This window comes from Leucopleurus acutus (assembly GCF_964270905.1).
Source record: "Leucopleurus acutus genome assembly, chromosome: 11".
NCBI classification, from domain to species: domain Eukaryota; kingdom Metazoa; phylum Chordata; class Mammalia; order Artiodactyla; family Delphinidae; genus Leucopleurus; species Leucopleurus acutus.
This window is the reverse complement of record NC_139152.1, coordinates 43,316,688-43,344,545: the sequence shown is the minus strand read 5'-3', so window position 1 is coordinate 43,344,545 and position 27,858 is coordinate 43,316,688. Positions and strand designations below refer to the sequence as shown.

At 41.0% G+C, this 27,858-nt stretch overlaps 1 protein-coding gene across 4 annotated transcripts; it reads right to left on the bottom strand.

Annotated features, from left to right (window-relative positions):
• Positions 1-32: 32 nt before the first annotated feature.
• EIF4B (eukaryotic translation initiation factor 4B) lies at positions 33-26,980 on the bottom strand. 4 transcript variants are annotated; one of them, XM_082850501.1, is made up of 15 exons: positions 26,958-26,980; positions 18,686-18,823; positions 17,224-17,432; positions 15,090-15,206; positions 13,196-13,250; positions 12,383-12,517; positions 9,682-9,819; positions 9,406-9,579; positions 6,180-6,408; positions 4,896-5,002; positions 3,857-4,070; positions 3,269-3,324; positions 2,588-2,696; positions 2,247-2,316; positions 33-2,113 (listed from the first exon to the last, which is right to left on the bottom strand). In XM_082850501.1, the coding sequence occupies exons 1-15, from the start codon at positions 26,968-26,970 to the stop codon at positions 2,033-2,035; spliced, it is 1,845 nt and encodes a 614-aa protein (XP_082706627.1). In that variant the 5' UTR covers positions 26,971-26,980; the 3' UTR covers positions 33-2,032. The 4 variants fall into 4 exon arrangements, with proteins under 4 accessions (XP_082706627.1, XP_082706628.1, XP_082706629.1 ...); XM_082850502.1 differs by having other exon boundaries at positions 2,588-2,693; XM_082850503.1 differs by having other exon boundaries at positions 4,911-5,002.
• Between the last annotated feature and the right edge of the window lie 878 nt (positions 26,981-27,858).

The window sequence follows — 27,858 nt, the reverse complement described above, 5'->3', positions numbered from 1 at the left end:
CACGCCAAGACACTTAAGCATTAAAGTGAACTTTAAAGATCAGATTTATTTGGAGAAAACAAAAAACCCCACAACCTAAAGGATGGGATTTTACATCTCAAGACATCTCCCAGGTATTAAGTCTACAGATTACAAATCATTTTCATAGAAGATATTTTTGTACAAATTTTACATGTATTGAGGAGCGGGTCATAAATCCCTGTTTGTTTTAACAGGGTGGCAGGGTAGAGGAATGGGGGAAAAAACAGCTTTTTTGGACACATCTATTTGGAAGCAGACATGAAGAGGGCAAACCCTACTTTTTCATCATCTATAGCAAATGGTTAAAAAAAAATACCCTCTCAACCTTGGGTATCTCTAAAAGCCACTTCCTAGCTACTACCCACTCCAAGCCAATTATTTAAAGTTACTTCACTTGGTATGTCTTTTATGTCCACTGGGTAAATGATTCATTATGCTCACTGCTGCAGCACTCATAAACCAACACCCCTGCACGGCTGTAAAGGGTCTAACCTAGGACTGATGCGAGAAGAGACCAAGGTGTCTTTTCTCTGCAGGTACCAATATTGCCTGTAAGGACACCATCTGTTGAGCTGACAGTACCAAGGTGCACATAAAAGCAGGCAAGTAAAGCTAGTGTGTTGCAAGAGAAGCCAGGACCTTGTGAAATTGTTCTTCTCCATTATCATTTATTCTCTCAAGGGGATGCTAAAAAAACAGAACCAAAAAAAACCACACATTGGTCTAGGCCACATTATAAATCCAAACACTGGTGTGGGATTTCACTTGGAGAGAAGGAAACTTTTGTTTTTTAAAAAGCCCCTCAAACCCCAATCAAGGTTGTAAGAAAGGCTCCCAATTTAACCACCCTCGCTCACCACCTAAGACTGGTAATTCTTTTCTGAGGTGTAAAAGGGGTCAAAGCAGCAGGAGCACGAATGGCTGGAGGGAAGGAGTGTCAAAACATGAAGGAGGCAAGATCTGCTTGAGAAAAAGCAGTGATGATTCCTCATTGGACAGCTCCCAGGGGCTCTAGAGAATGCTTAGGAGGTCAAGTATGTGACTTAAGCAGAAGCTGCCTGTAGGAAGGTTAACAGGAAAGATGAACATAAGATGATGACAAGAGTCTAAATTTTTAAAGCTCCAAGATTTCAACAGAATGTGGATATATTTGAACTTTCAGAAGGGATAGGGTTTAAGAAAGGGTGAAACCAGGACACATAAAAGACCTGGGAATTCCCACAACCCCTAAGTGCTTCCTGCTCCAGGCGGTAAACGATTATGTGTTTACTGGAGGTCATACCATTTTCCCTGTTACTGGTGCAAAATAATTCATCAAATCCCCAAGCTTCTTTTCAAATCACGATTTCCCCATTTACTTTGGTCACCAAACAGTCCTATTCTTCAGTGGCCTGTAGACTCACTCCCACCTACCCCCCTGGGGGGCACAAATGAAGGAACTCCCCCTTAGGCTGGCCCCAGTAACTCAGAATTAAATAAGAGGTGGGGCTGGCAGCCTCCTGGAGACTAAAACAACATCAGAGACTAAACCTACCTTGCCAAGAATGGAGAGTTTATTCAGATACTGTTTGCTAATTCATGTATGCCACAACGGGATAAGAATTAAAGGTAGAAACCTCACACTCTTCCTTATACCTGCCTACTGCCCAACTAGATTCCAGACACTGCATCACTATCACTGCCATCTTGCTAAACGGAGGCCCCTAGGCACTAATCACACAGGCAACTGCACGTGTCATAAAAATGCACCACAACTTTAAACTTACAGCATTAAAAGCTGTACGTCTCTCTCTGGCTACATTGGTGATTCTCCAGTTAGTTCAATATTTTAAAGGCTGCAGCAGCATGCAAAAGAATTTCATTTTGTTTCTTTTTTTAAAAAAAAAAAAAGTTAAGAAAGGTATCCAGGAGATGGTGAGTTTTATTTTATCTTGTCTGGATAGAGGTTTGATTTGCTCTCGAAATGTTCCCGGGTGGTGAGAGACTAGGAGAAAGCACAGAATGCAGAGGTCTATTCGGTGTAATCTTCTCCCTCATTTTCATCTTCACCGTCAACGGCAAGAGCAGCATACTTGCTTGCAGAACTGAACTTCTGTAATAGACACGATCGATAAGAACAAGCAGCAATGCCTATTTCCAACCACTCTGTTTGCAGCCCCAAATGTACAGGATTTCAATGGCAAAAGTAAGCTACAAGAAGTTGAGGGCAAGTCTTTGACACTCACAGAGGCTGGATCTTCAGCTTTCTTTGGCTCAGGTGCAGATCTGGAGTCTTGATCCTTTTTGCCATCTTTCCTGCAGAGACATGAACAACTTTAGGAGAGGACTCTCCCGATACTCACAAGCAGTTCTGAGGTACTGAATAGGCACCTCCAATCAACAGTTCTGGCTATCTAGACATTTTGTAATCTAGATTCTCAGAATTGTAACTGACTATATTGGTTGACTTCAATGGGTTCACAGTGGGAGATCTGGCAAGGCTTGGAGAACCAAGAACTTTCTCATACAAAGACACAGGTATCTAGCAACATATCAAAGATTACAAATGAGGAGGGAACACACGTACCTATCTGACTCCTTCCAGAGGTCTTTGTTCCCTCCATCTCCTGGACCACGGCTGGAATTTCCACTTTGGCCTTTTGGGGCACTCACCCCATCTACTTTATTTTCATCTGCTTGAGTGGAGACACAAAAATAAATGGAAGTCAGTAAAGTAGACACTCTTCCTCTCCCAGGTTTCCCTTAAGCTGAAGAGAAGTGTGCCCATATGTACTGAGGGAAATGAAAACTACCCCCAATCCAGACTTCCTTCCTAAGCCCTTCTTCCCTTCTATTATCAGACACAGACACACACACACACTGCAAACAAGATCCACTAAAAAATTCCACCGTGGGATTATGCCATCATAAAAAGCAAAGTGGAAATAAGGACTATGATGCTGTGTAGTGACCTTGGCCTTGCAGATGGCAACATTTCTAATCTGGACTGAGCATGTCAATTTCCTTCCGATTCTTTTTTTTTCCCTTTCAAAGAAATGTTCTACCGGGAAAGGGCAGGGCTCTATGTTTTCTCCAAAGAGGCCACTCCTGCCCTCTACTGGAAAGAAAAGGCAGACAATCAAAGAACCTTTAACACAAAAAAATGGGTGCAAAATACAATGATATTCAGTATTTTGTGACTCCTCTATGGGGATTTTTTATCTAGGTCTCTATCTGGGCGAATAACCTATTCCCCTCTTGGCCTTACCTTTCCTTACTGGTCCTTCCTCAGATGGTTGAGCTGGAACTACTTTCCCTCCACCACTAGAAGGAAAACATGTAATCACATCCATCAGCTATCTTAGGGAAGGAACAGATAAGAAACTTCTACTTCAAGTGAAGTTTTACAGAGAACCAAAAATACATACTTAATGCTGTGAAACATTAAAATATGGGAAAGCAACAATGAAAGCAATTATGTGAACTTGACCAAATGTCATGTCCTTTAGAATTATTATAGTCATGCTAGGTTAATCTTATCCCTCTACTTTACAAATGAGAATCCTAAAACTTAGGGAAGTGATGTGACCCCCAAGGCTGTACTGCCAGAATGTGGCATTGGCGGGTTCCGATTTATAGTGAGTGCAGATTGAGTCACCAAAGTGATGTTAACCAGCTATCCAAACTCCAGAAAACTGAACCACCGGCACACCACAGAATTTGAACTATGACAGCAAAGATGGCAGAACTTATCAGATGCCATAAGGCCAGTACCCCACAGGGCACCTTCCACCATGATAGCACAGCACTGAAGAGTCTATAGCCAACCAACTGCTATGTTTCCAAGCTGACTCACCTTGTAGGGGACTGCTGCTCTGTGTCTGAGCTCTGAGATCGAGCAGGAGGGTTAGAACTTCGCTTCACCCAAGCATTCTCCTTTGGTGGAGGGGCTGGCATTACCTTTAGAGGCTGTTCAGGTTTGGGAGGCTTAGAAGTTGGAGACTGACAGTCTTCCTCTTTATTGGGTGTTTCATTTTCTAGAGACTTCTCACTCTCTCTCCTTCGTGCATCTGTGAAGTCAGAATGGGAAGGTCAAAGCATCAGGAGAAAAGGGCTTATTGGACAACAATCTATTAAGACCTCAACAGAGTGGCAAACGGTCCACATCCGAGTTTACTGCTTTTCATCGTTATTCTTTTTTTTTTTTTTTTTTTTTTTTGCGGTACGCGGGCCTCTCACTGTTGTGGCCTCTCCCGTTGCGGAGCACAGGCTCTGGATGCGCAGGCTCAGCGGCCATGGCTCACGGGCCTAGCTGCTCCGCGGCATGTGGGATCTTCCTGGACCGGGGCACAAACCCGCGTCCCCTGCATCGGCAGGCGGACTCTCAACCACTGCGCCACCAGGGAAGCCCCTCCATCATTATTCTTAAATACAGACCTGCTGAATTTGATTCCCAATAGATACAATTATCCCCAAACTGGTTTCCAAATGTCCTCTGGCGAAAATGTTTTACTGATGCAAGAGAAATAGGAAAAATAATGACACTCCAAGGATAGCTATCTGACCTCTCCTAGGAATGAGAATTCTTTATTTTAGGATTATCATCTTTCTGTATTCTCCGTGTTAGAACGTTGGTACTTGAAGAAGGATACACATATGTGTGTGAAGGGGACCTACAATGAAATTGTAAACTCGAGGGACCACTGATCAACTTCCACATAGAGGCTCAATGCACATGTGCACATACACCCATAACGAAAGTCTCTTCTGGTACACATTTCTCAGACTTTTCAAAGCAGATGTGAAAGTCAGATCAATCTATGCTAATACTCCAAAATCTCTGCATAATTTGGTTATGGATAGGTTATGGAAAAGGGCAATAATAAGATACCCACCCTGGTCTGACTTACTTCTGCCAGATGTGGATGAGGTCCCCGTTTGTGATGACTCACTTCCTGTCCTCGATCGTTCCTGAGTTTCTTCACTTCGCCAGCTTGGGTGTCTGTATAAAAGAGATTTGACAGAATACATCATGTCCAGCTCAGTGAAGGCCACCTTGGACCCATGCCGACCCCTCAGGAACTATCGCTTATTAATATTTTATCGTGCTGGTTTTATTCACGTGTGGGTGCATGCACCTGTCTCTTTTGCGCAAACCGTTTGAAAGCAGCAGACATTAGCATTCTTTGGTTCTAAATACAGGTATCCCCTGCTTTTCCAAAGTTTCCTTTATGCCACTTCACTTTTACAGAAAGATCCATATATGCTGCTGCTAACCGAAAGAAATCCAAAGAGGATTTCTGCTTTTACATAACCTACATAATCTATGACTCTGCCCTCCCTTAGTGGTAACACAATTCCGCAAATTGCTCAAAACCAGGCCTAGCTTTTCAGCGTATTATAGGAGGTGTCTACCCTATTGGATGTCATGCCATCTTTTAATAATAAACACTCCTTTACACTATCCTGAAATAACAGATAATATAACCAACATACACACAAATAAAAATAACTGGAAAATAATTTACAGCCTACACTTAGTATCAGTGAAAACATTTTGTCTACTCCATCCCTAATAACTTGAAAAGAGGTAAATCCATTCACCTCACTATGGTGGCGTTTTACTCTACACAATAAAGCAGGGTTTGGCAAATTTTTTCTTAAAGGGCCAGATAAACTTTATTTATAAAAACAGGTACAGGCCACAATTTACAGACTCTTGTATTAAAGTACCACCAGGGCCCAGGAGGCCTTTCGAAAATCATGAGGGATAAACAACAACTCTTCATTGGGTAAAGAAACTTTCCCACACCCTGCAGACCACCTAGCAGCCCCACCCCACACACACTAATGCTAGTAAGTGACAACCAGTAACACCCACATGAATTTTCCAAGTGCCCCGTGGGGATGTAAGCCCCCCATTAAGAATCACTGGATTGGGGACTCCCCTGGTGGTCCAGTGGCTAAGACTCTGCACTCCCAATGCAGGGGGCCCAGGTTCCATCCCTGGTCAGGGAATTCGATCCCATATGCCACGAATAAGAGTTTGTGTGCTGCAACTAAGACCCGGCACAGTCAAATAAATAAAATAAATAAATGTTAAAATAAAGACTCAGGATTAAAAAAAAAAGAATCACTGGATTCATGGATGTGAAATCCGTAATACAAGACAACCTCACCTCTCCCGAGGCCGTCGTTCTAGTTTTGGCTCATCCAGCTGACGCTGCAGTTTCTCCTGTTCCTTCTGTAGCCGCTCTTCTACTTCTCGTTCTCTAGCAGCTGTGTCAACAGGCTTTGCCCCTCCAAAGATAGAGGCTGCTCGACTGGACTGGGATGTGCTAGCAGAGGAATCATCTTCCTTAGGAGTACTCCGAGGCTTTAGGTTCAGTTTGGGTCTTTGGGGGGGACCTAAGTTAAATGAAAGTCTAAGTAATAGTTTTTGAAAATCATCAGAAGCCGATGGCTGAAAGCCAGATTTCCAGACATACCTCTTAACGAAATGCTTTTTGGGATTCAGATTAGTGAGTGGCCTAGCCAATCCAGCAAAGGTAAAAAGGGAGATCATTTAAAAATGGGTGGCCCAAAGAGCCAAGTCCAATTAATCTTTCCACTACCACATCCATGATGCAGTACCAGACTGAGGGAAAGACTAAAAATAGTAAAAATTTCAACGGTAAATTAAGCATTTATCATGATTACTATTATCTGGGGGAAATTTTTTGACTATAAGATATTGGATGAAAAGTATCTTGTTAAAAAATGTGGTCTGGAAGATGGATTGCTTCAGTAGGTTAAGACAAACTTGTAACAGTATGATGCGGAAGGCTCTAGTTCTTATATTCTTATCTCTGGGTAGAATATAAATTTGATGGTGATTCATAGGGCAAAGCATGCAACACCGAACATTAGAATATAAACTGTAAGGGAGTCTGACTTCTTCCTGGATCCAAGTTGTCAGAATATTTCAAGATAAACCTGAGTGCTTCAAGGATATTGTATTTCTCAAAATCAGTGTTTATTCTAAGTATTTCAGACACAAAATACATAAAAGATATAAAGAAAGCCTGTGTACATCAACCACCTGACACCACAAAAACCACTGAAGCCTCCCGATAACATGCTTAGTGCTGCGCTGTCTTCTCGTAACTAGTATGCTGAATTTGGTATCTATCATTCTTATGCGTCTTTGGTCTTTTACTACATATCTATGCAACTGCAAACAAAGAGGGTATTGTTTAACAAGATTTAAATTTTCTACAAGCGTTTTAAGTTGGTAGTTTATATAACTTCCGAGATACATTTTTCATCTGTATAACCCTGCGAAGAGCCCATTACCTATGTGAATAGGGTACAACTGGGGTCAGAAAGAGGCACTCATTGAAGTCACACAGCTAACACCTGGTGGACCAAAGAATGAAATCCACGTTATTGAAGCAACTCCACTGCTCCTCCCACTATGGTACACAATGTCTCCTTCTTCCTTTGGTAATTTCGTTTACCTACTCAACAAATAACTAGAACACCTATATTTCAGATACCATGCTAACGTCCGGAATATGATGGTTGGGCAATTTTTGTGGAAGGGATGGAGACAACACTGAAGAGGTACAGCAGTGAAGGCCCTTGTACGTCAGAGGTACAAAGGGATATCTTTCAGGCCATGAAGAGACAAGATACAGTTTTAGAAGGAGGAGAATAACCTAATTAGATATCGTTTCAGAAAGACTACTTGGGCCAACGTGAAAATGGAGTGAGGCAGGGAAATGTTAGTAACGTGGGCATAGCAATGAAGTCTGAACAGAGGTAGTGGCAGTGACCCTGAGGACAAGGGGGGCAGATCTTAGAAGGAGTTGGGGGTTTGATCATCAGGGGGGAAGGGGTGCTGGAAATCAGGTGTACAGCCATTGGGGGAGGCAAGAAATGGCATGAGAGGCAAAGGTCAGTAGTCAATGAAGACTACATCTGAGCCTCGACTTTTCTCACAAGTAAAGGGAAGACGATAACTGTACATCTACCACATAGAATACTTAAATAATACCTGTATGAGCACTCAGCTCATTGTTGGTGCAGCATAAACACTCAATAAATGTTAGCTATTATTTCCAGGTTTCTTGCATGGAAATAGAGGAAACAGATATCATCAATGCTTTTAAGAATAAATTTTAGGGACTTCCCTGGTGGCACAGTGGTTAAGAATCCACCTGCCAATGAAGAGGACACGGGTTTGAGCCCTGGTCCAGGAAGATCCCACATGCCACAGAGCAACTAAGCCCGTGTGCCACAACTACTGAGCCTGTGCACCGCAACTACTGAAGCCCGTGCTCCTAGAGCCCGTGCTCTGCAACAAGAGAAGCCACAATGAGACGCCCGCGCACCGCAATGAAGAATAGCCCCCGCTTGCCACAACTGGAGAAATCCCGTGTGCAGCAACCAAGACCCAACACAGCCAAAAATAAATTAAAAAAAAAAAAAGCCACTGCAATGAGACACCCACGCACTGCAAGGAAGAGTAACCCCCGCTCGACGCAACTAGAGAAAGCCCGTGCACAGCAACGAACACCCGTTGCAACCAATAAATACATACATACATACATACATACATACATAAAATGACATCACTCAAGTCAGAACAACAAATGGTGGCCATTTATAATAATTTTTGAGAGGTCAGAGTTGTAACACACTGTATGTTTTATATAAATGATACAATATCAGGGGCATAATTTTAGAATAGGTACACCGACATCTCACCATTAATTAATGAGTATCAACTACTTGGTATCAATGGCATTGAAATAAGCAACACCTGGTTTTTAACCCACAGTGCCAACCAATTACTGGCTATGAGACCATGTTTGAGTCTCATTCCTTCACTTGAAAAATGGGGCTAAACAGCCTATTTTAAGTGAGATCATACTATAAGAATGTCTGGCAAATGTTTTTTCCTTTTTTTATACAATATAAATTTTTTTTTTTTTTTTTTTTGGTACGCGGGCCTCTCACTGCTGTGGCCTCTCCCGTTGCAGAGCACAGGCTCTGGACGCACAGGCTCAACGGCCATGGCTCACGGGCCTAGCCGCTCCGTGGCATGTGGGATCCTCCCAGATCGGGGCACGAACCCGTGTCCCCTGCATCGGCAGGCGGACTCTCAACCACTGAGCCACCAGGGAAGCCCCAATTAAATTTTAACTGAAAAAATCTATATGCTAAAACAGGTTAGAGCTAGACTTTATTTCCATTATGTCCATTTTTATCTGATGCTCTTTCCATTATGTTCTGATGCAACCTTTACTATGTGTAGGTTCTATCTGTGCCCACTTAAGGGATCTGAAACATAACTGAAAAATTCCCAACCAGTTCCTCTAGCGGTAATGCCCCATTAAGTAAGCAAAAGCAAATGATTACCTCTATCATCTCGCCTATAATCATCCCGAGAGTAATCGTCTCTGGAGCTCCATGACCGGTCATCTCGTCTTTCGTATCTGTCTTCATAGCGGTCCCCGCCTCCTCTGTAGTCATCATCCCTACGGTACCCACTACCAAATGCTCTTCTGCCACTGCCTATCCTGGAATCGTAGCCTGTAAACATATCCCAAATTGTGATCATCACACTGGAAGGGAGAAGGCAAGAAAGGAGTTCTTAAAAGAAAGCAATTTAGCTTAATTGTGTTTTACAACGACCTCTATCATAGTCTCTGCTGCCTCGGTCATCATAGCGATCTCGGCCCCCGTATCGATCCATGTCCCGGCGTGGGCCATCACGGTAACTGTCCCGATACCCATCACGATATCGGTCTGAATCGTAACGATCTCGATACTCTAGAGAGCAAAGAGACAGGTATCGTCATTCCTTTTTCTTTGACACATACTGATAAGAACAAACATAGCCCATTAGGTCAGTTTGTTTTCATGACTTCATATTCACTGCTGTGTCTGTTTTTATTTAAAAAAAAAAAATCGCATTATATCAAAGGTAGAAGAATTTGTATTGAATTAAAGTTTCCTTGGTATTTATTTTAAAAAGTTCTCCACTAATTCAATAAATGTTGCTGGGCTAACAATTTAGGAGGGAGTTAGGGGAGAGAAAAATCTCTATACAGTAGTACTGCCTTATGTGTGGTTTCACTTTTTGACATTTCAGTTACCTGTGGTCAACCAGTCCAAAAATTTTAAATGAAAAATTCCAGAAATACACAATTCGTTAAGTTTTAAATTGCGTGCTGTTCTGAGTAGCATGATGAAATCTCGTGCCGTCTCCCTCCAACCTGCCCGGGATGTGAATCATCCCTTTGTCCAGCATATCCACGCTGTACAGTACAGGACAGTAAGATATTTTGAGAGAGAGATCAGATTCATGTAACTTTTATTACAGTATACTGTTATGTATAGGAAAAAACATAGCATAAAACATAGGGTTCAGTAATATCTGAGGTTTCAGGCATCCAGGAGGGTTCTTGGAATGTATCCCCACAGATGAGGGGGCGCGGGGACTACTTTATATCCCATAATGAACTTCCAGGATTAAAGATGTGAATACTAAAAATGTAAGCACAAAGCACCAGAAGAAAATATAGTTGGAATCTTTCATGCCTGATACCAAAGAACCAAAGACTACTTAAAAAGTTTAGCATGGAGGGAATTTCCTGGTGGTCCAGTGGTTAGGACTTCGTGCTTCCACTGCAGGGGGCCTGGGTTCCATCCCTGATAGGGGAAGTAAGATGCCGCAAGCCACGTGGCCCGGCAAACTAAAAGTTTAGCACAGAAAAACAATACACATACCACAAATCTGAGAGGCAAACAAAATAAGAAAAATATATGTAACATATGACAACTGGTTAATTACCTGTTACTGCTTAAGTAACAGAAACTAAAACGGGACATTGTTTTCTACTGCCCAAATGGAAAGGTTAAAATAAATGATACATCTTGTAGTGGCAAAGTTTAGCACAATAAGTCAATTCCTACTCTGCTGAGTTAAAAATAGTTCAAAGGCCTTGAAAGTTGTTTCGGAACTATATACTAAAAGATTTAAAAAACATGTATACCCTCTGGGCCAGCAATTTAACTTCTAAGAATTTAACCTGAGCAAGTAACTGGACACATTATACAGATATACATATAAGAAGGTTCTTTGGATTGTTGTTTATAATATTAAAATCGTTGCATGCTATTTAGCTTCAGGTGACATGTCAGAAACCCAGATTTTTATATGGAAAAAAAAAAACCCTCAATGTCTAAACATGAACCAATTAAAAAACAAAACAAAAAAACTTAAAAGACATTTTGAGTTTAATTGTGAGTAGGCCTAAGAAGTATCTTAGTTTTATGACAGCTTCCTTTTAAAACAATGGTTTCATTTTGCAAAGGACATCACTTTGTCTACGTGAACATTCATCCGCAGGTAGTTTAAATTTTAAAAATTAAGGGACTTCCCTGGTGGTCCAGAGGTTAAGACTCCGCGCTTCCAGTGCAGGGGCAAGGATTTGATCCCCGGACCAGGGCAGGGGGGATGCAGACGGACAGGGGGACGACACTAAGACTCCACAAGAGGCTTGGCGCGGCCAAACAAAACAGGTCTTGAATTTTATCCTTGTCATCACATGTATGTTATGCTATCAAATATTCTATTATATAGACAAACCACTACTTAGTCATTTCTTTTTTTTTTTATTTTTTTTGTGGTACGCGGGCCTCTCACTGTTGTGGCCTCTCCCGTTGCGGAGCACAGGCTCCGGAAGCGCAGGCTCAGCGGCCATGGCTTATGGGCCCAGCCGCTCCACGGCATGTGGGATCTTCCCGGACCAGGGTACGAACCCGTGTTCCCTGCATCGGCAGGCGGACTCTCAACCACTGCGCCACCAGGGAAGCCCACTTAGTCATTTCTTTACTCAACAGAAGGTCCTTTCCATTAAAACAAGAAATGACAGTGTTGAGTCTTTCTTCATGTATTTCAATAAAGTTGTAGCATTTTCTCCACAAACGTTTTACAAAAGCTTTTATTGGATTTAGGTGGTGTGTGTAAAAGTTTATCCCAGCTCCTACCCCATGACATTCTCTACTCCCCTTCTCTAAATTACATTTTATTTGCATATTGTTTCTCTCGCTTGGTATAAATAATGTCCAACAAAGACAGTATTTTTGTCTGTTTTGTTCACTGCTGTATCCTGAGCTTACAAAAGTATCTGGCACGTGGCAGACATTTAGTATTTTTGAAGGTAATGAATTTTCTGTTATTTTAAAAGGCATCTTAAATTTTTTTTCTGCATCTACTGCTACCCTCCTCTTTATCTGCTATGGTGATCATCTACATTAACACATTTGTCCTATTACAAAACAACCCCCCAGAATACACAAGAAACTAACTAGATAAAAATGAACTTACTGTCTCCAAAGCTATCATCAGCTCTTCTAGGTGGGTAGTCATCAAAGCTGTCTGTAGCAGGACGGGCCCTCCAGTCTGTATCTGTTTTGTCAGAATCCCGATTTCTATCGCGGCCAAAAGAACGATCGTCCCTGTCTACAGACACACAAAACGAAAACCGCGGGCTAGCCCACAAAGACTTTTGCCAGCTGTTTCTCATATGCAGAGGCCCCTCCTGCCCCACATACTGCACTTCTTGCTTACCCCACAGCGCCATCACGAAGTCGCCCCAGGCCCCGTAAGCGTACTCTCCAACTCAACCAAGTGACTCCCTTCCTCACATTTATTCCTACTGGTTTAATGCTTACCTGTCTCATCTTCTGGATAGGCATCTTAAAATTTTTTAAAGATAGGCCAGGAACCCCCTGAAATATACATGAATCAGGCTCCTCTTGTGTCCAGTGTGCTGCTAAGTACGTAATCTATTTAGTATATATTTAACGTTCATCTAGGTCAATCAGGGTTTCTCAGTCTCAACACTACCAACATTTTGGGCTGGACAATTCTTTGTTGGGGCGGCTGTCACACGCATTATAGGATAGTCCCTGGATGCTATTAGACGTTAGGAGCCCTCCCCACAGTTGTGACAACCCAAATGTCTCCCAAAATGGACAAATATGCCCTGTGAAGCAAAACCATCCTCAGTCAAGAACTACTGCTCAAGGTTAAGGTGGCCCCCACTATCTGCCTCTACTACAAGTTTCTGGGGAAGGGCACCTCTGCTTTGTCTTCCCAGGACCGTGACAAATCAAAACATTCAATCATCTTTCCTACCTTTATCCTGTGCTTGATCAGCAACGTCCACTCGAATTCTCCTGTTACCTAGAGACTGAGAGCATAGGACCATATTAACCAACCTTTTGCCCCATTATGCACAAATCCCATGAGTGACCTTGAACGTCTGGGCATAGCAGAAGCACTGGGGGAAAGAAGATAAAGGAAGAACACTGTAATCTAGCCAACACTACAATTTGTTGGCTAAAGAATCCTTTATAAAGACTTGAATATAAAATAACCCCTTAGAATTAACATTTAAGTTGGGCTTAAATGAATGTCAGGTCAATTGTCTTACTATTTTTATAAAGTCAAACCTCACAGAATAGATTTAACTTTTTAACTATCACAGGCAATTTGTCACATGTAATAAATTAAAAACATTTCTAGACAACTAGCTAAATAAAAGGTATTATTTGGGTCCAGGGCAATTATGCATTCAAACATTTATAGAGTCCCTACTATGCACCAGCAAAGTTGCATAAAGCATGGTCTGTTTATAATCTCAAGTTCTTTCACTCAGTATTACCTTACGATAAATCAGTTCCTCCAGGATACCCTCTGATTTCCCTTTCCCACATCACTATTTCTATACTTTGAACCCAATTATTTCTACTGATGATATTTTTCTCATTTCATAGTAGAATCTACAGGTGAAGAAGGATAACAATGAAATTTAGTTAAGAACACCTGGAATTATATTAAATACCACTATGATGATATCTCTAAATACAAACTAACTCCCAAGTCTGGACCATGACAACACTATTTAACAGTCAATTCAGCAAACTTCAGATAATAACAATTGTATGGTATTCTTTTTCTTATTCAGACTGAGAGGTAAAAGTTAGTAATGTTACTAAAACCTAAAATGACCTGAGAAGAAAAACTTTCAAACAACTTTTGCTTTTCATATATTTAACTAAATACATGAATTTTATTCCTATTTGACATCTGCTTCAGATTATCATGGTGGTACTCAAGTTATGAGATAGGAAAAATATTTTAAGAGGAGTTGCTTTCAATCACGTCCAATGGCAGACATGGACCATAGAATTATGGCACAAATAGCATTGGAAATTACCTTCTCAACGAACAATGAGATGTTTCTGGAATTAAAAGAGAAAAAAACCAGCCTTTTTTTCTTTCGATATATAATCAGTTTGATTTCTAAAGTCACTCACTAGAGATAAAAAAGCAGTTCTTGGATTAGAAACTTCCATCACTAACAAGTAACTAAATGTTTCAATATCCTGCTCTGGCTAGCCTAGGAATCCCTACCTGGCACCAATCACTTAAATAACTGTATTTCAGTTAGATTTATTCTCCATCCCCCCTCATGTATTAACAGCTAAATCTCCTCTCCCCACAGAACCTCTAGTGTCTGGATTAAAAAATATCTACGGGCAATGTTACAAAGCAGGACTGAATGTTTACTGTCATTCTCCTGTAACAGATTCCCAGGAGAGCCCTCTTAAAAATAAAAAATTACTTCCCTGAAAATGAGGTAACGTCTTTAAATACTAAAATACCATGATTTTTCTATTTGCCTTGATCCGGTCATATTATTTGGAAAAAGCAAAGCCACAGAGCTGAGGCAAAGCTGTGCGTAAACTAACGTGAGATTTTATTAAGGACTTCGTGGTGGATTTCTTCACAATTTCCCACCTACACACATTCCTGAATTACTAGGCCCTGCTGAACTTGCAGAAGGGAGGTGTGACGTGCTAGATGTTGAATGTTAACCGGTATATTGATAAATAATCCAGGCTTTTCTTTGTAGGTACTATGGGAACCTTCGAAACAGCTATTGACCTGGCCTAAAAACTATCAGTTTGATAAACACAAGAGCTGTTAGCTCCCAGCCCTCACCTCCCACCCTTAGTTTATTTACCTCTTCATTGAGGCTCAGGGCAGTGAACAAGGAATCCAGGTCCTCAAACTCAGCATAACCAAAACCTTTCAACCTCTCAGGATTGCTGGGTTCACGTGGTAAACGCACTGCACTGATCTAAGGAGGAAAGAAACAAAAAATATTTCCTAATTCAATGCTCTTGTTCATTTATCATCTTTTTTTTTTTTTACCATTGTGTATGCAGTGGATTTCTCGGAAGAATACCCCAAGAACCTGGCTGTCTCCAGGAGGAAAACCGGTACAGAGGGATACAAGAGAGACTTCATAGTATACCCTGTTAAACCTTTTCAATTTGAACAATATGAATTTAACCTTTAAAAAACTAAGGAGTTCAGTGTATTCCTTGTACCCCTGACTTCTGCTTCATTCTACATTTCTAGTTTTTAGTTGTTTTTCAATTAAGAGGAACTGCCTGTGTTCCACAATTAGTTTATTTCCAATTTTTGTCTCTCAGAAATTTGACTCAGTTTTTGCCAAAAAATTTTCTGGGCAGTATATTTTTTGGCAAGCTGACTTACCTAAGAAACATTACTTACTGTCTTCATTATTAATAGCTTGGCTGAATCAAACACTGGATTGTAAACCCTCACCATACTTACCCCTTCTGCCGAATTCTGAGATGGTAAACCACTGAATTGTACTTTTCACTTTTTATGTCTGTTTTCTTACTCTATTTTCTTATTTCTTCATTTCTCCAATATTTTGCATATATTCAAGCTATCTTTTGCATCACTGATTTGATACTTTATTCTGGGCTCCTGAGATATAGATTTTGTCACAGTCGCTTTTAAATTCTAGTTTAACTCAACTTATGAGGAGAGCAGGAAAAGGAACAAAATAAAAAGGGAATAAAATAAAAGGAAGTAGCTACAGACCAATTCTAGAGCATAAAGGTGAAAAGCCTGAACAGGCCAGAGATTATTCAACACTCTACGGAAGAAAGAGGCTACTAGAGAGGAATCCAAAACAGGCCATGCTTCTAGATGTACTACATAATTAAACAGAGAGTAAAATTTGTAAGTTGTTATCAAAAATAATCACACAAGAAAAGCCAGCTACAGAAGTTGATGGCCCATTGCAGAGAACAGGATCTAGTAAAGAAGTCAACCAACATAGCAAAAGCGAAGGAGGGTTGACATATATAAACTAATATGTATAAAACATAACTAATAAGAACCTGCTGTATTCATAATAATTAAAAAAAAAGCGAACGAGGGAGGGACTTCCCTGGTGGTCCAGTGGTTAAGAATCCATCTTCCAATTTAGGGGACGTGGGTTTGATTCCTGGTTGTGAAACTAAGATCCCAGGTACCGCGGGGCAACTAAGCCTGCGAGCCGCAACTAGACAGCCCAAGCACTCTGGAGCCCACAACTAGAGAAGCCCACATGCCGCAATGAAGACCCAACGCAGCCAAAATAAAAAAGTGAAAGAGGGAGCAGATTCTTAGAAGAAACCTAGTTTTTAATGTCTTCTCTTCAGCAAAGACTCTGGAGAAAAACCGAATAGAATTGGAAATTATTACTCATTCTTCCATTTTTGAAATCCTAAGTATTTTTTCATCAAAGTTTAGAAAAAGGATTCTTAGCACCTCACACTCACTTTTTCGTCTTTCTGGAAACTTCTAGGTCAGTGTTTTCAAACATCCTGCCTTAAGCTTTTTAAGCAAGCCTGTGAATCCCATTATATGTGAACAGACTCTGTTAATAAAAACTACACATCTGCTCAGTTAAACGTATTCATATAAAAAATTAAAATGTAATTTTGATATAAGCCTGAAAGTCAAGAACAGAACAGCTGAGTTCAGAGAAACCTTCTTCCACTTTCCAACGTTTAACTGGGTATGTCACCTTTAAATTTCATAGAGAGGGATATATATTTTTGAGAGATCCTCTCTATATCAATAAGGTATTAAATTTGCTGATAAGACTGTCCAACTGGTTTTGGATGAGAACATTCTCAGCCAAAGGGCCTAAACAACACTAAATTACATACCTGTTTCTTCCAAGTATAGACATAACCTCAGATCCTTTCTCAACACAGAAATTCAGAGACATTCACTACCCATACAGTACCCTCCATATCTAGTTAATTGCCTAAAACCTTTACACTTACATTTAATCCTCTAAAGAATTCCTTAATGGAGTCTTCTGTCACATCATAGGGCAGGTTCCCTAGAAAAGCAGTGTAGGGTGGTGATTTGGGAAGACGGCTCCGGTCGATATTGGGTTCCCGAGCAGCCCGTGGAGCGGTGGGCAGGATGGAACGGTCAATTGGAGGTGCCCTATACACGTCATCATCATTACTATGCCAAGTGGTTGAAACTAGGATAGAAAAGTAGACATAAGAAATTAGAAGAAACTTCCCTTACTGCTACTGTAGAATAAGAGGACATATGGTAAGCGCCAAGTATTAAATAAGCTATATCAGGAAATAAACAGATAAAAAGGGTAGGGGGGTTCAGCAATAAGGACCCTTTACAGACAAAATGCTTCTGAAATGTCAGAATCAGATAGCAATGCAAAGACTCAGTACTATTTACTGCCTCTTTGTTTCTAAGTATTTCAAGGCCTTTCAAGGCCCAGGCTTTTGTTAACAGAATCATAACTTATTCCTTATGCAGCAGAGAAAGGAGAGAATATCAATCACTATTTATGGAATGTTACCGTGTGCCAGGTACTTCATATTCATTATATCCCAACTCACCTTTGTAATAATCATGTGAGTTTGTTTCCCATTTTACAGAAAAGGAAACTAAGATTTCAGGAAGGTTTTGTAACTTGCCCAAGGTCACACAGATGGTAGTGTAGTAGGATGGTAATCTTAGGGGAGCTAGGAGATACTGTCCCTACTGCACTGCCCATGAATTTGTACTTCAGGTATCAACACTTATGGAAAACATGATCTAGATGAAATTTCTTGTTACAAAAACAGGTCACAAAAGAAAAAGTATTCTGTTTGCAATTAAAGCTTTTAGAGAATAATGATGGGTGATCAGACTTACGTCATACCCAACGATCTTATAGCTCCTACCTGTTCCTGGCTATTCCTTGAAGGCACAAATTCAAATGATACCCCAATGACTCTTCTGCATTTTCCCACCATAATTCCTATTCCTATTCCTTTTCCTCAGACCAGTTCTGTTTACCCAGGGACGCCCTGACTTCATACTAATAGCTCTTAGAACAAATTATTCCTTGACTCTTGAGTATAAAGACCATACAGGTTAATACTGCGTATTACTTTATGAGGACATCACAGAATTTCAGACCTAAAATGAAATAATCTAGTCCTTACTTTACAAATGAAGAAAATAAGGCTTAAAAGGATAGTACGCTGAGAAAGCCCTGTTACTACAATAGCCAGAGTTAGCACTAGCTCTCTTGAATCACCACTTTAGCCCCTATCACAAACTCTTAGAGCCTAAACCTAAGATTCTACAAAATACGTAAACATAGGTTCTACAAAATTAGTTAAATTCCTTCCAAATTACACGTGAGAACAATTATTGCGGAATAGATTTTGTCTAGAAAGTAATGAAAATTCCAAACACGACGGAAAACAAAAGAAAAGTTACCATCTCCTTCTAGGTCATCTGTTTCATCAGCCCAGCTGACTGGTTTGGGGACATAGGTGCTTCCTCCACCAGTCCCTCCATCCTCAGCCAGGAAGTCTGTTAGGGAGATAGTCTTCCCCTTCTTATTCTTCTTTTTTGCTATTTTAAAAGGGCCAGAGAAAGATTATTCATCAATACTTGGGTATTTACAGAGTTGTACAATGCACTATTGTTAAATGTATTTATAAAGAAAGCAACAATAAATGCCCATCAAAGGTTCAGATTGTGGTACATTTCTGTGAAAGAATTCCATGCAGATATAAAGGAGAAAGCACAATGTACTGGCACAGAAAGTCCGAGATGTGAAAAATAAAAAGTTACAGAATACATATTATGTAAGTCCCCCTTTCTTTTAAAAAATTTTTTAATTTATTTTATTTATTTATTTTTGGCTGCGTTGGGTCTTCGTTGCTGCGCGCAGGCTTTCTCTAGTTGCAGCGAGCAGGGGCTACTCTTTGTTGCAGTGCGCGGGCTTCTCATTGCAGTGGCTTCTCTTGTTGTGGAGCACAGGCCCTAGGTGTGCAGGCTTCAGTAGTTGTGGCATGAGGGTTCAGGAGTTGGGGCGCACAGGCTCTAGAGCACAGGCTCAGTAGTTGTGGTGCATGGACTTAGTTGCTCTGTGGCGTGTGGGATGTTCCTGGACCAGGGCTCAAACCCGTGTCCCCTGCATTGGCAGGTGGATTCTTAACCACTGCGCCACCAGGGAAGCCCCTATGTAAGTCCCTGTTGTTTAAATATACATTATGCATACGGATGCAAAGGGGTCTAGAAGGGTTTTCAAACTTACTCTGGGAGTAAAACTGAGGTGGGGGCAGCAACCTTTTATTTCCTACTATATTCACTTGTGTAGCATTTGAGATTTTTGTAGGTTACTACATTTATTGCTCCTGGGACACAAAGAAATAAAACAAAATCTCTATCCCTAATAATATATTCTGTATGACACTTTGGAGAATTGTTTGATACTCGTAAAATAACCACATGAGGAAGGAATCATTACTATCAATTTACAGAGAAGGAAACCAAGTCTCAGAGAGGTTAAATGACCATCCTAAAGTTACAGTGATATTAGATGGCAGAGCTAGAATTAAACCTAAGGTTTTGGATACCAAGTCTAGGGCTCTTCCCATGGGAGCTCCAGCCCCTAAGAAGCTTGTTATTAGTTCTATGGCGGGTTATCACAACCAGGGCAAATGTACTCACTGTCATTTGAAAGTGTTCAAATTGTAAGACTCATATACACAGCTTGATTTCTCTGCCCTCTAGGAAAAAAAAAAAAAAAGATCTCCTTCCCTACCTTAATACCACATATGAAGATGAGATATTATACTAAAGGGAACACATAGGAAATCCCTGAGAACCATCAATTTAAATGTTTCCCATGGTTATGAAATCTTTAGGAATCTCTAAATGGCTCCACTTAGTGGCCTGACCTTGGCTCTTTAACTCTCCAGCCCTCAGAACTTCTGAGATGGCACCCACCAGCAGCTAACGCACCAGCAGCTAACGCAGAAGAGTTGAAAGGACTAACTGAAGTTCTAAAACTGGCCCCTGAGAACAGCTGCGACATAATTAAGACAAAAAACAAGCAGCTCTGCTGTTAACAAAGATCATTTTCATGGCTTTTATAATGATGAGTTCCTCCTCCATGTTCCAATTCTCAACAAATTTTCCATCCAAGAGGATGAAGAATCTGTAACTCGATGCACCATTTGCTTAACTGAATGAAGATTGTTCTCTCACCTGGTACCTGCCTTTCCTTTAAAATACCATTTTCAGGAACTAAAGACCTGCTTGCTACAAATGTTATGAACGTTCTGGACACTATGAATTAAATTCATATATAAAACAAAGGGAAAAGGTATACCTCAATCAAACTCTTATTATTCTTATGTTGGACTTGACCTCATTTTGCACACTGAGATTATGGTCTCAATGTGCAAACCAGACAAACTTGGCTGTAATTATACAGAGAAAAGATGGTCTTGAACGTGAAGTTTCCATGTCTCTCTCAAGTGACTTAACACTAACCCTGCTCCAAAACTATAATTTATGATCACCGGGTTATATTTTGGATCTATTATATGCTTTGAAAGAAAGCAGCTATGCAAAGTTTAAGTCCTATAGCACTGATATTGCTCCTAGCTCATATGCAAAGGCCTAGGGGAAATTTTAATTTGAATAAGACATAAAGCATACCTCTGTGGTAGAATGCTTATAATGTATAGGCTTATTTTAGTTGTCCAATTTAAAAATAAGTGTCTGGGACTAGTATGATGCTAGCTAGAGATCTTTACCTTCATGGGGCTTAACGTAGTATCATGATCTGTCTGGTCACTGAGAAAATAAAAATAGAATTGGTGGTCAGTCATACAATGAGGTCAAGTCCAACATAAGAATAGTAAGAGTTTGACTGAGGGATCCCTTTTCCCTTTGTTTTATATATGAATCTAATACCAAAACAGCAGTCTGGAATTAACCCGCCCTTTGGTCTGATTCTGGCTTACATCAATTTTCTAAATCAGAGTTTCTCAACTTTTACCCCTTGACTCTTGACAAACAAGTCTCACACTCTCCTTTAATGTTATTTGAAATTTCAAAATAATAAATATCATGACAAAGAAAAATATTAAAGCACTGTTTTAGAATGTCTTTTCAAATCATACATCTCCCTCTCCCCTGATTCTGTGACTGGCCCCTCCAAAAACTTCTGGCTGAGAATCACTGTGGGATGATGGACAGTCTTCAATTAAAGACAGGCTAAAATTCTTCCACAAGATCCCTAACTTCCGTTTCTTTAAATCTAGCAGCAGCATTGACTCAATCACAATATAAGCAGATTTAAAGGAACAAGCCTTTAAAAAGTAAAATGAATAAACTTAAATGTTTGTTCCACTGTATTTTATTTCAGTAACCGAGAAACAATGTTATCTAAATCCTCCTTGTGCTTTGCTCCTTCAATATCTAGGTCCATTCCATGTTTAGGATTTCAACAATGTTCTCTTCTTTATAAGTAAAGCATCATTTAATGCTCTAGGGGTATCAATCCCTTGATACAATGATTGAACTGGTCCAACTCTTAGTTTTCTTTAAATCTTATGTGAATTGGTTAAAGTTAAACCAACCACCTGGTAAACAAAACACATTCCAATTACTTAAGACCAAATCCACATGGACTAAGAGGAAAAAAAACCATATGTCCCAGAAATTTTATCAAATCCTCTAACTGCCTGCTTGTCTCATTACAATTGTAATTTATTCTCTAAGTACTAGGTTCTTGTGAAGGTCTTTATATACTCATCTAGGTTAAAGAAAAGATCTTACAATTACAGTCTTCTTAATTAAAAAAACAAGCTTTGTTATGACATATAAAAATAAATACTACAACTGATCAGCTTAACTCTTTGTTTCTCAATTTCTGCATCACTGACATTTGAGGTTGGGTAATTCTGTGTTGGGGGGCGATGGGGTGTCCCGTCCATTGTATGATATTTAACAGCATCTCCAGTCTCGACTTAGATGTCAGTAGCAACCCCCCACCCCACTGTGACAAAAATGTCTCCAGACATTGCCAAATGTCCTCTGGGATGGGTGAGACAAAACTGCCCATGATTGAGCACCACTGCTCTAAGTGGTAATTTCATATCAATAAATAAGTGGACAAACAAAAGGAAACGTTAGCCCTATATAAAGCACATCAGCAGAAAAGTGACCACATTCAACCAAGTCTTCAGGACTATCAGGCTGTAGCAAGTAAAAATGCTTCCTTTATTTTTCTCAGAATGTTGTCCTGTTACCTCCATTGTATTAGTAATAAAAGCACGAACTGACAGACATTGGAGTGATAAAATCTGTGGAAGTGCTGTTTTCCTTAAACAAAACAGAAGACACCTTAAAGTACTTTAATCAATAAAGCTTATTTGTTGTACAATGCAGCCCTACTTCTCCATCTTTCTTAAACTAGTATCTCTTATTTAGGAAGGAGAATTCATATAGCTCTTAACATTCAGATAAGTTGTCAAAAATTCAGTTTCTTAACTTTAGATCTTGCCAGACTAAGTCCCACTTTACAGGGTTATCAAGTCTTCTGAATGTGTTAGCAACTACAGACTAGGAGGGCTTCCCTGGTGGCACAGTGGTTAAGAATCTGCCTGCCAATCAACGCAGGGGACATGGGTTCGATCCCTGGTCCGGGAAGATCCCACATGCCGCGGGGCAGCTAAGCCCATGCGCCACAACTACTGAGCCTGCACTTTAGAGCTCACGAGCCAAAACTACTGAAGCCTGCGCACCTAGAGCCTGTGCTCCGCAACAAGAGAAGCCACTGCATTGAGAAGCCCGTGCACCACAAAGAAGAGCAGACCCCGCTCACCGCAACTAGAGAAAGCCCACGTGCAGCAACGAAGACCCAATGCAGACAAAAACAAATAAATAAGTAAACTTATTAAAAAAAAAAAAGACTAAGTAAGTCAGAAAGTGTCATAAAAGCCTGTACAAAATCACAGCATTATTCATAATAGGCAAAAAACTGGAAACAATCCAAATGCCCACCAACTGATGAATAGATAAATAAATTGTAGATGTCCACACAACGGAATTGTCAATAAAACGGAACGAGTATCCATACATCCTACAATATGGATGGATGAACCCTGAAACATGCTAAGAGAAAGAAGCTAGCAACAAAAGTCCACCCACTATATGATTCCATTTATATGAAACGTTCAGGATAAGTAAATACAAAAACCCAGTAAGATTAATGGCTGGTGAGGGGAGAAGAGAAATGACTGCTAATGGGAAAGGTGTTTCTTTCTGGGAAGTGAATCCTGCCAGTCTCCAGAATTAAAAGCTAGTTAACGATCAACAAATATTTCCTTAAAGAAACAATACTGTACAAATGCAATCTACTCAAATACCAGAGTGCCTAGAACTGAAGTAATCTGCTGATTAGAGCCCAGCACAAAAAGATATTTCATACAATGCAGTACAGTATCATGATGTTGAGAGGCTTCAACCTTTACTATGCTACTGTTTAGCAGAGAAGAGAATAAAGTCTAAGTCAGGACCAATAAGCTCCACCACCTTGACTCCTATGTTCAGTTGTTATGGGACCTCTCTTCTCTGTCCAACTTCTTCATCTTGACACAATCTGAGGAAAATGCCACACTGTCTTTTCCTTACCTCTCCACACTACTCAATTTGATCACTTACATAAAATATATAAAATAAGTGTCCAATACAACATCATGCAGATAGATCACTACACAAAGTACTTGCAGCTTTTCTGTAAGAGAGGAGATATAAAAATTCAAGAATAACTTCTTGCTTTGGGCATTTTCCTACCATTAGGACCACAGCAATATCCATTACAAACCTAAGAAACTGACTTTGGTGTGTGCACTTATAAATGTACATACATATACTTAATTACAAACAAGCAGTTAAAAAACAAACAAACCCCAAATCCTTAAGTTAACTCTTTCCCCCATGATCAGGAAAACAAATTCTAGGATGTTTTGAGACAAATATAATGTAGTAGGATATCCTATCTCAAGCTATACATGGTATGTGACATACCTCAAAGCTGTATAAAAATATATACATTTTTTAAAAAGTGACATTACTTAGAAATATGATGTTTTACCTTGGTACTTCTCTCTGTATTTGTACTTGAATTTTCATAAGGAGTTTTAACCTTGGCCTTCTGAATCTGGGTATCTTACTCCCAGAATAACAAACATGATACAGGAAGGGATATGAAAATAGGTAATATGTGAACAGCATATAATAGCAACCACTGAAACTATTTTTCACCATAAGGGTCAGAATTGTATGAAAACAACCATTGGACACTATCCTCACCCCATAAAAAATAATCAAGATGATACATATAATTCTGGAAAGTGTTATGCAAATGAAAGGCCTTGTGTGGGCATAGATACACTATTTACAATCTCAAAGCAGTCTAGTCTCAAAAACTGTTAACCCATATCAAATACATTTGATCCCCCACAGGTAAGGAGAGTAGATTCAATAGTCAGCTCTGGGACACCTCCTGTTCTTGAAGTTCAATAATGCGTCACACTGGATACTGGTATTACTGCAAAGAATTTTTGGGTCTCACTTAACAGTAAAAGAGGCCTATGAAGTTTTATCATGTATTTTCACTAAGAAAATGTAAGATCTGTTTTTTCAACAAGACACCAGGCACCCTCAAGAAGTATACTGAAAATACACTAATTTTACAGACTCATTAATACAGTCATATGGGAATACTGGTCACTCAACCAAGTCAACGCAATGGGAAAGGATTCAAAGTGGGGAAAGAAATTTGATAGTTTCTCAAGGGCAGACTGTCAGATGCAACCTTGCACCTGGATACTAGCATAAGTGTAACTTACACATACTACACAAGCTAAAGATTCATGGAACCGAATGAAATGAGATGAGGGCTTCCAGGCAGGTAAAGTGGAAGAACAGGAGGAGACCTCACTAAGTACATCCAGTTTAATCAGTCTGGATTTCACTCAATTCTGTAAAATGAAGGACAGATTGTTAATGGTGTCTTCCACCTCTAAAAATTCCACACAAGTTTTGAGAAAGGGAATACAGGCTTTTCGCTAGATTATGACACTAAGCCATCAGGATGGCAAATTCAGGCCAAATAAGTAGTTCAGATGAAGCTCTTGGGCAGCATCCCAAACTTAGGATGACATGGAAGCCAACCTTATTAGTTCCAAGTTGATAATAGAGAAGAGTGAGAAGTTTCAAAGATATCGACCTTACTCTGCCATCAGCACGCAGTGTGACCTGAACGAATCATTTCATCTTCCTCAGATGGGAGACACCAATATCTGCCTATGTTATCTCACAGAACATCAAATTATACAACATACAAAAAAGTGCTAGGTCCACGTCAAGTGCTACACTAATAAAAGGTATTATGTTCAAATGCACCTCAATTTCCTCAAAGACATACATCTCTATGTAACAGTGGAGAGAAATCCGTGGTGAGAAATGAGTGTCCGGAGATAACAGTTGTTCAATAAATGTTTTGTAGAATGCAGGGTGATGCCAGGGAAAAGAGACCATACCTGCCAAACTAAAATTACTGCTACGAAATGTTGGCACAGCTCACTAAGTCCATCAGAAATGCAAGTAGACTTGCATGTCAGTGATATTCCCTCTCCCAAAGTCAAAGAAATCAACTCTAACCACTAATATTCTAAAAGCACCCCCAAGCAGTTGTGCAAATATCTTCCAAAAAAAAAAAAAAAAGCCCAACTCGACCACTGGGGCTATCAAAACTCGACCAAAATCAAAATGGAAGTTGTCAAGGGATCAGATCTTGCTCACCATTATATCTCCAATACCTAGAATCGTGCCTGGCACGTATATAGCTCGCACTCAGTAAAAATGTTGACTGAATAAAACAGCCTAGAAGAAATGTAGGTCTCCACCCTGTTTCTCTCCTCCAACACGTGGGCGCCCCACATCGGGTTCCCCATCCCCATCTAACTCCAGTAACTTCAACCTCCAAACCTAACACATTTACCCTTGTAAAAATATAAGGGCCGGGTCACACTCTAACAGGGGAAGGTCAGAAAGTGGAAGGACCTAAAAAGAAAGCAACACAGGTGCGTAAACCTTCCCATCTGGGCTCTCGCGCGTGCTTTTAAGGAGCGCCCGTCTCCACTACCCTCGTCTCTTCTACCGCGCACGCGCACCGCCGCCTTCCCCCGCCCCTCCACCGACTCGCGCTCGCGTTCTAACTGCCCCCCCTTTATTCCCTGCCCCCACTCCCGTCCGCAAAGGCCTCGCGCCTCTGAGACCTGGTCTAGTGTGCACCCGTCCGCGCGCCAACCGCCTCTTTCCCTCCACCACGCCTTCACGCGGACACAGTGCTTCACGTCTATGCGAAGGCCTCACGTCTCCCGCGGCTCTTTCTGCGGCTCCTCCTCACTCCAAGTCAAGCCAGAGTCCACCATTGCTCCCAAGTCCAACCTCGCGCATACGGGGTGAAAAGGGTGTGAGGGGGAGGGGAAGGTGTCCTTCCCCTCCCCCCAAACATCCCGAGGCGATAACCTCACATGGCCTAGCCGCCAGCCTGCCGCAGCCCCAAAATCCGAAGGGAAGCGGTGCCGCCCATCCCCCGACTCCAGAGAACCAATGGATCAGGGTCGGTAAGTCGCTTCGGATCCCGGTCCTTGGCCGCGCTCGGCCGCTCACTCACCTGAGGCCGCCATGTTGGGAGAGGGAGAGAGAACGCAAAAGACCCGGATGGGGCAGTCACGTGATTATAGCGAGCGCGTCGGGCTAGGAGACGCAAAACTGGGAGGGGGCGGGGAGGCGAGGAGGGACACAGGAGGCGGGGCGGCGCTGCTCTGGGTTCGTAAAGCAGCGCGAGGAGGTGGCGCGGCGTCCGACGGGAAGACCTGCGCGACATGTGGCCAAAGGGGTGGGGCCTGGGCTGTCGCGAAACCCCGCTTTACGTAGGGCTACGCGCGGACGAGGGGCAGGGTCTGAGCCCGGGGCGGGGTCTCCTGATCCGCAGACTTCCGGCCGGTGCGGAAGGGGCGGGGCCGCGCTTGCAGGTTCCACCTCTCTGGCACCGAATGGCAGCGGGCTGGAACTCAGAATGGGCGTGCCACAATTGGTTTCCTGAAAGGGAAGATTTTGAGTTTCTTTGTAAATCGCTTTTTGTTAAAGCAAAACAAACCCAGTATTCTGCTTAAGGATGGTTTTAATTGGGCATGTTTAGAAGGAATAAGTAACAAATATTGAACGCTTACTTGCCACGGGCTTTTACCTCTTTTAAGCCTTCATTTTACTGACTAAATTAAGTCAAACTCAGGCCCTTAGGATTTCACAGCCGAGTGCCATCCATGCTTCCTCTAGCTAATGCTATATTTTTATCATAGTAGTTAATTCAATGAAAAATTTCATTGAGCGCTTACCATGTGTCAGGCACTGTTGTTGGCGTTTTGGGTACAACGGAGAATAAAACTGCTCCAAAGGATGTTACAGTTCAGTGAGACAATAAGCAGTGAATAAATAAAATATTAGAAATGATAAGCACTCTGCAGGTAATTAAGGTGACTTAATAAAAGTGATTTTGTGCAACTTTAGATTGC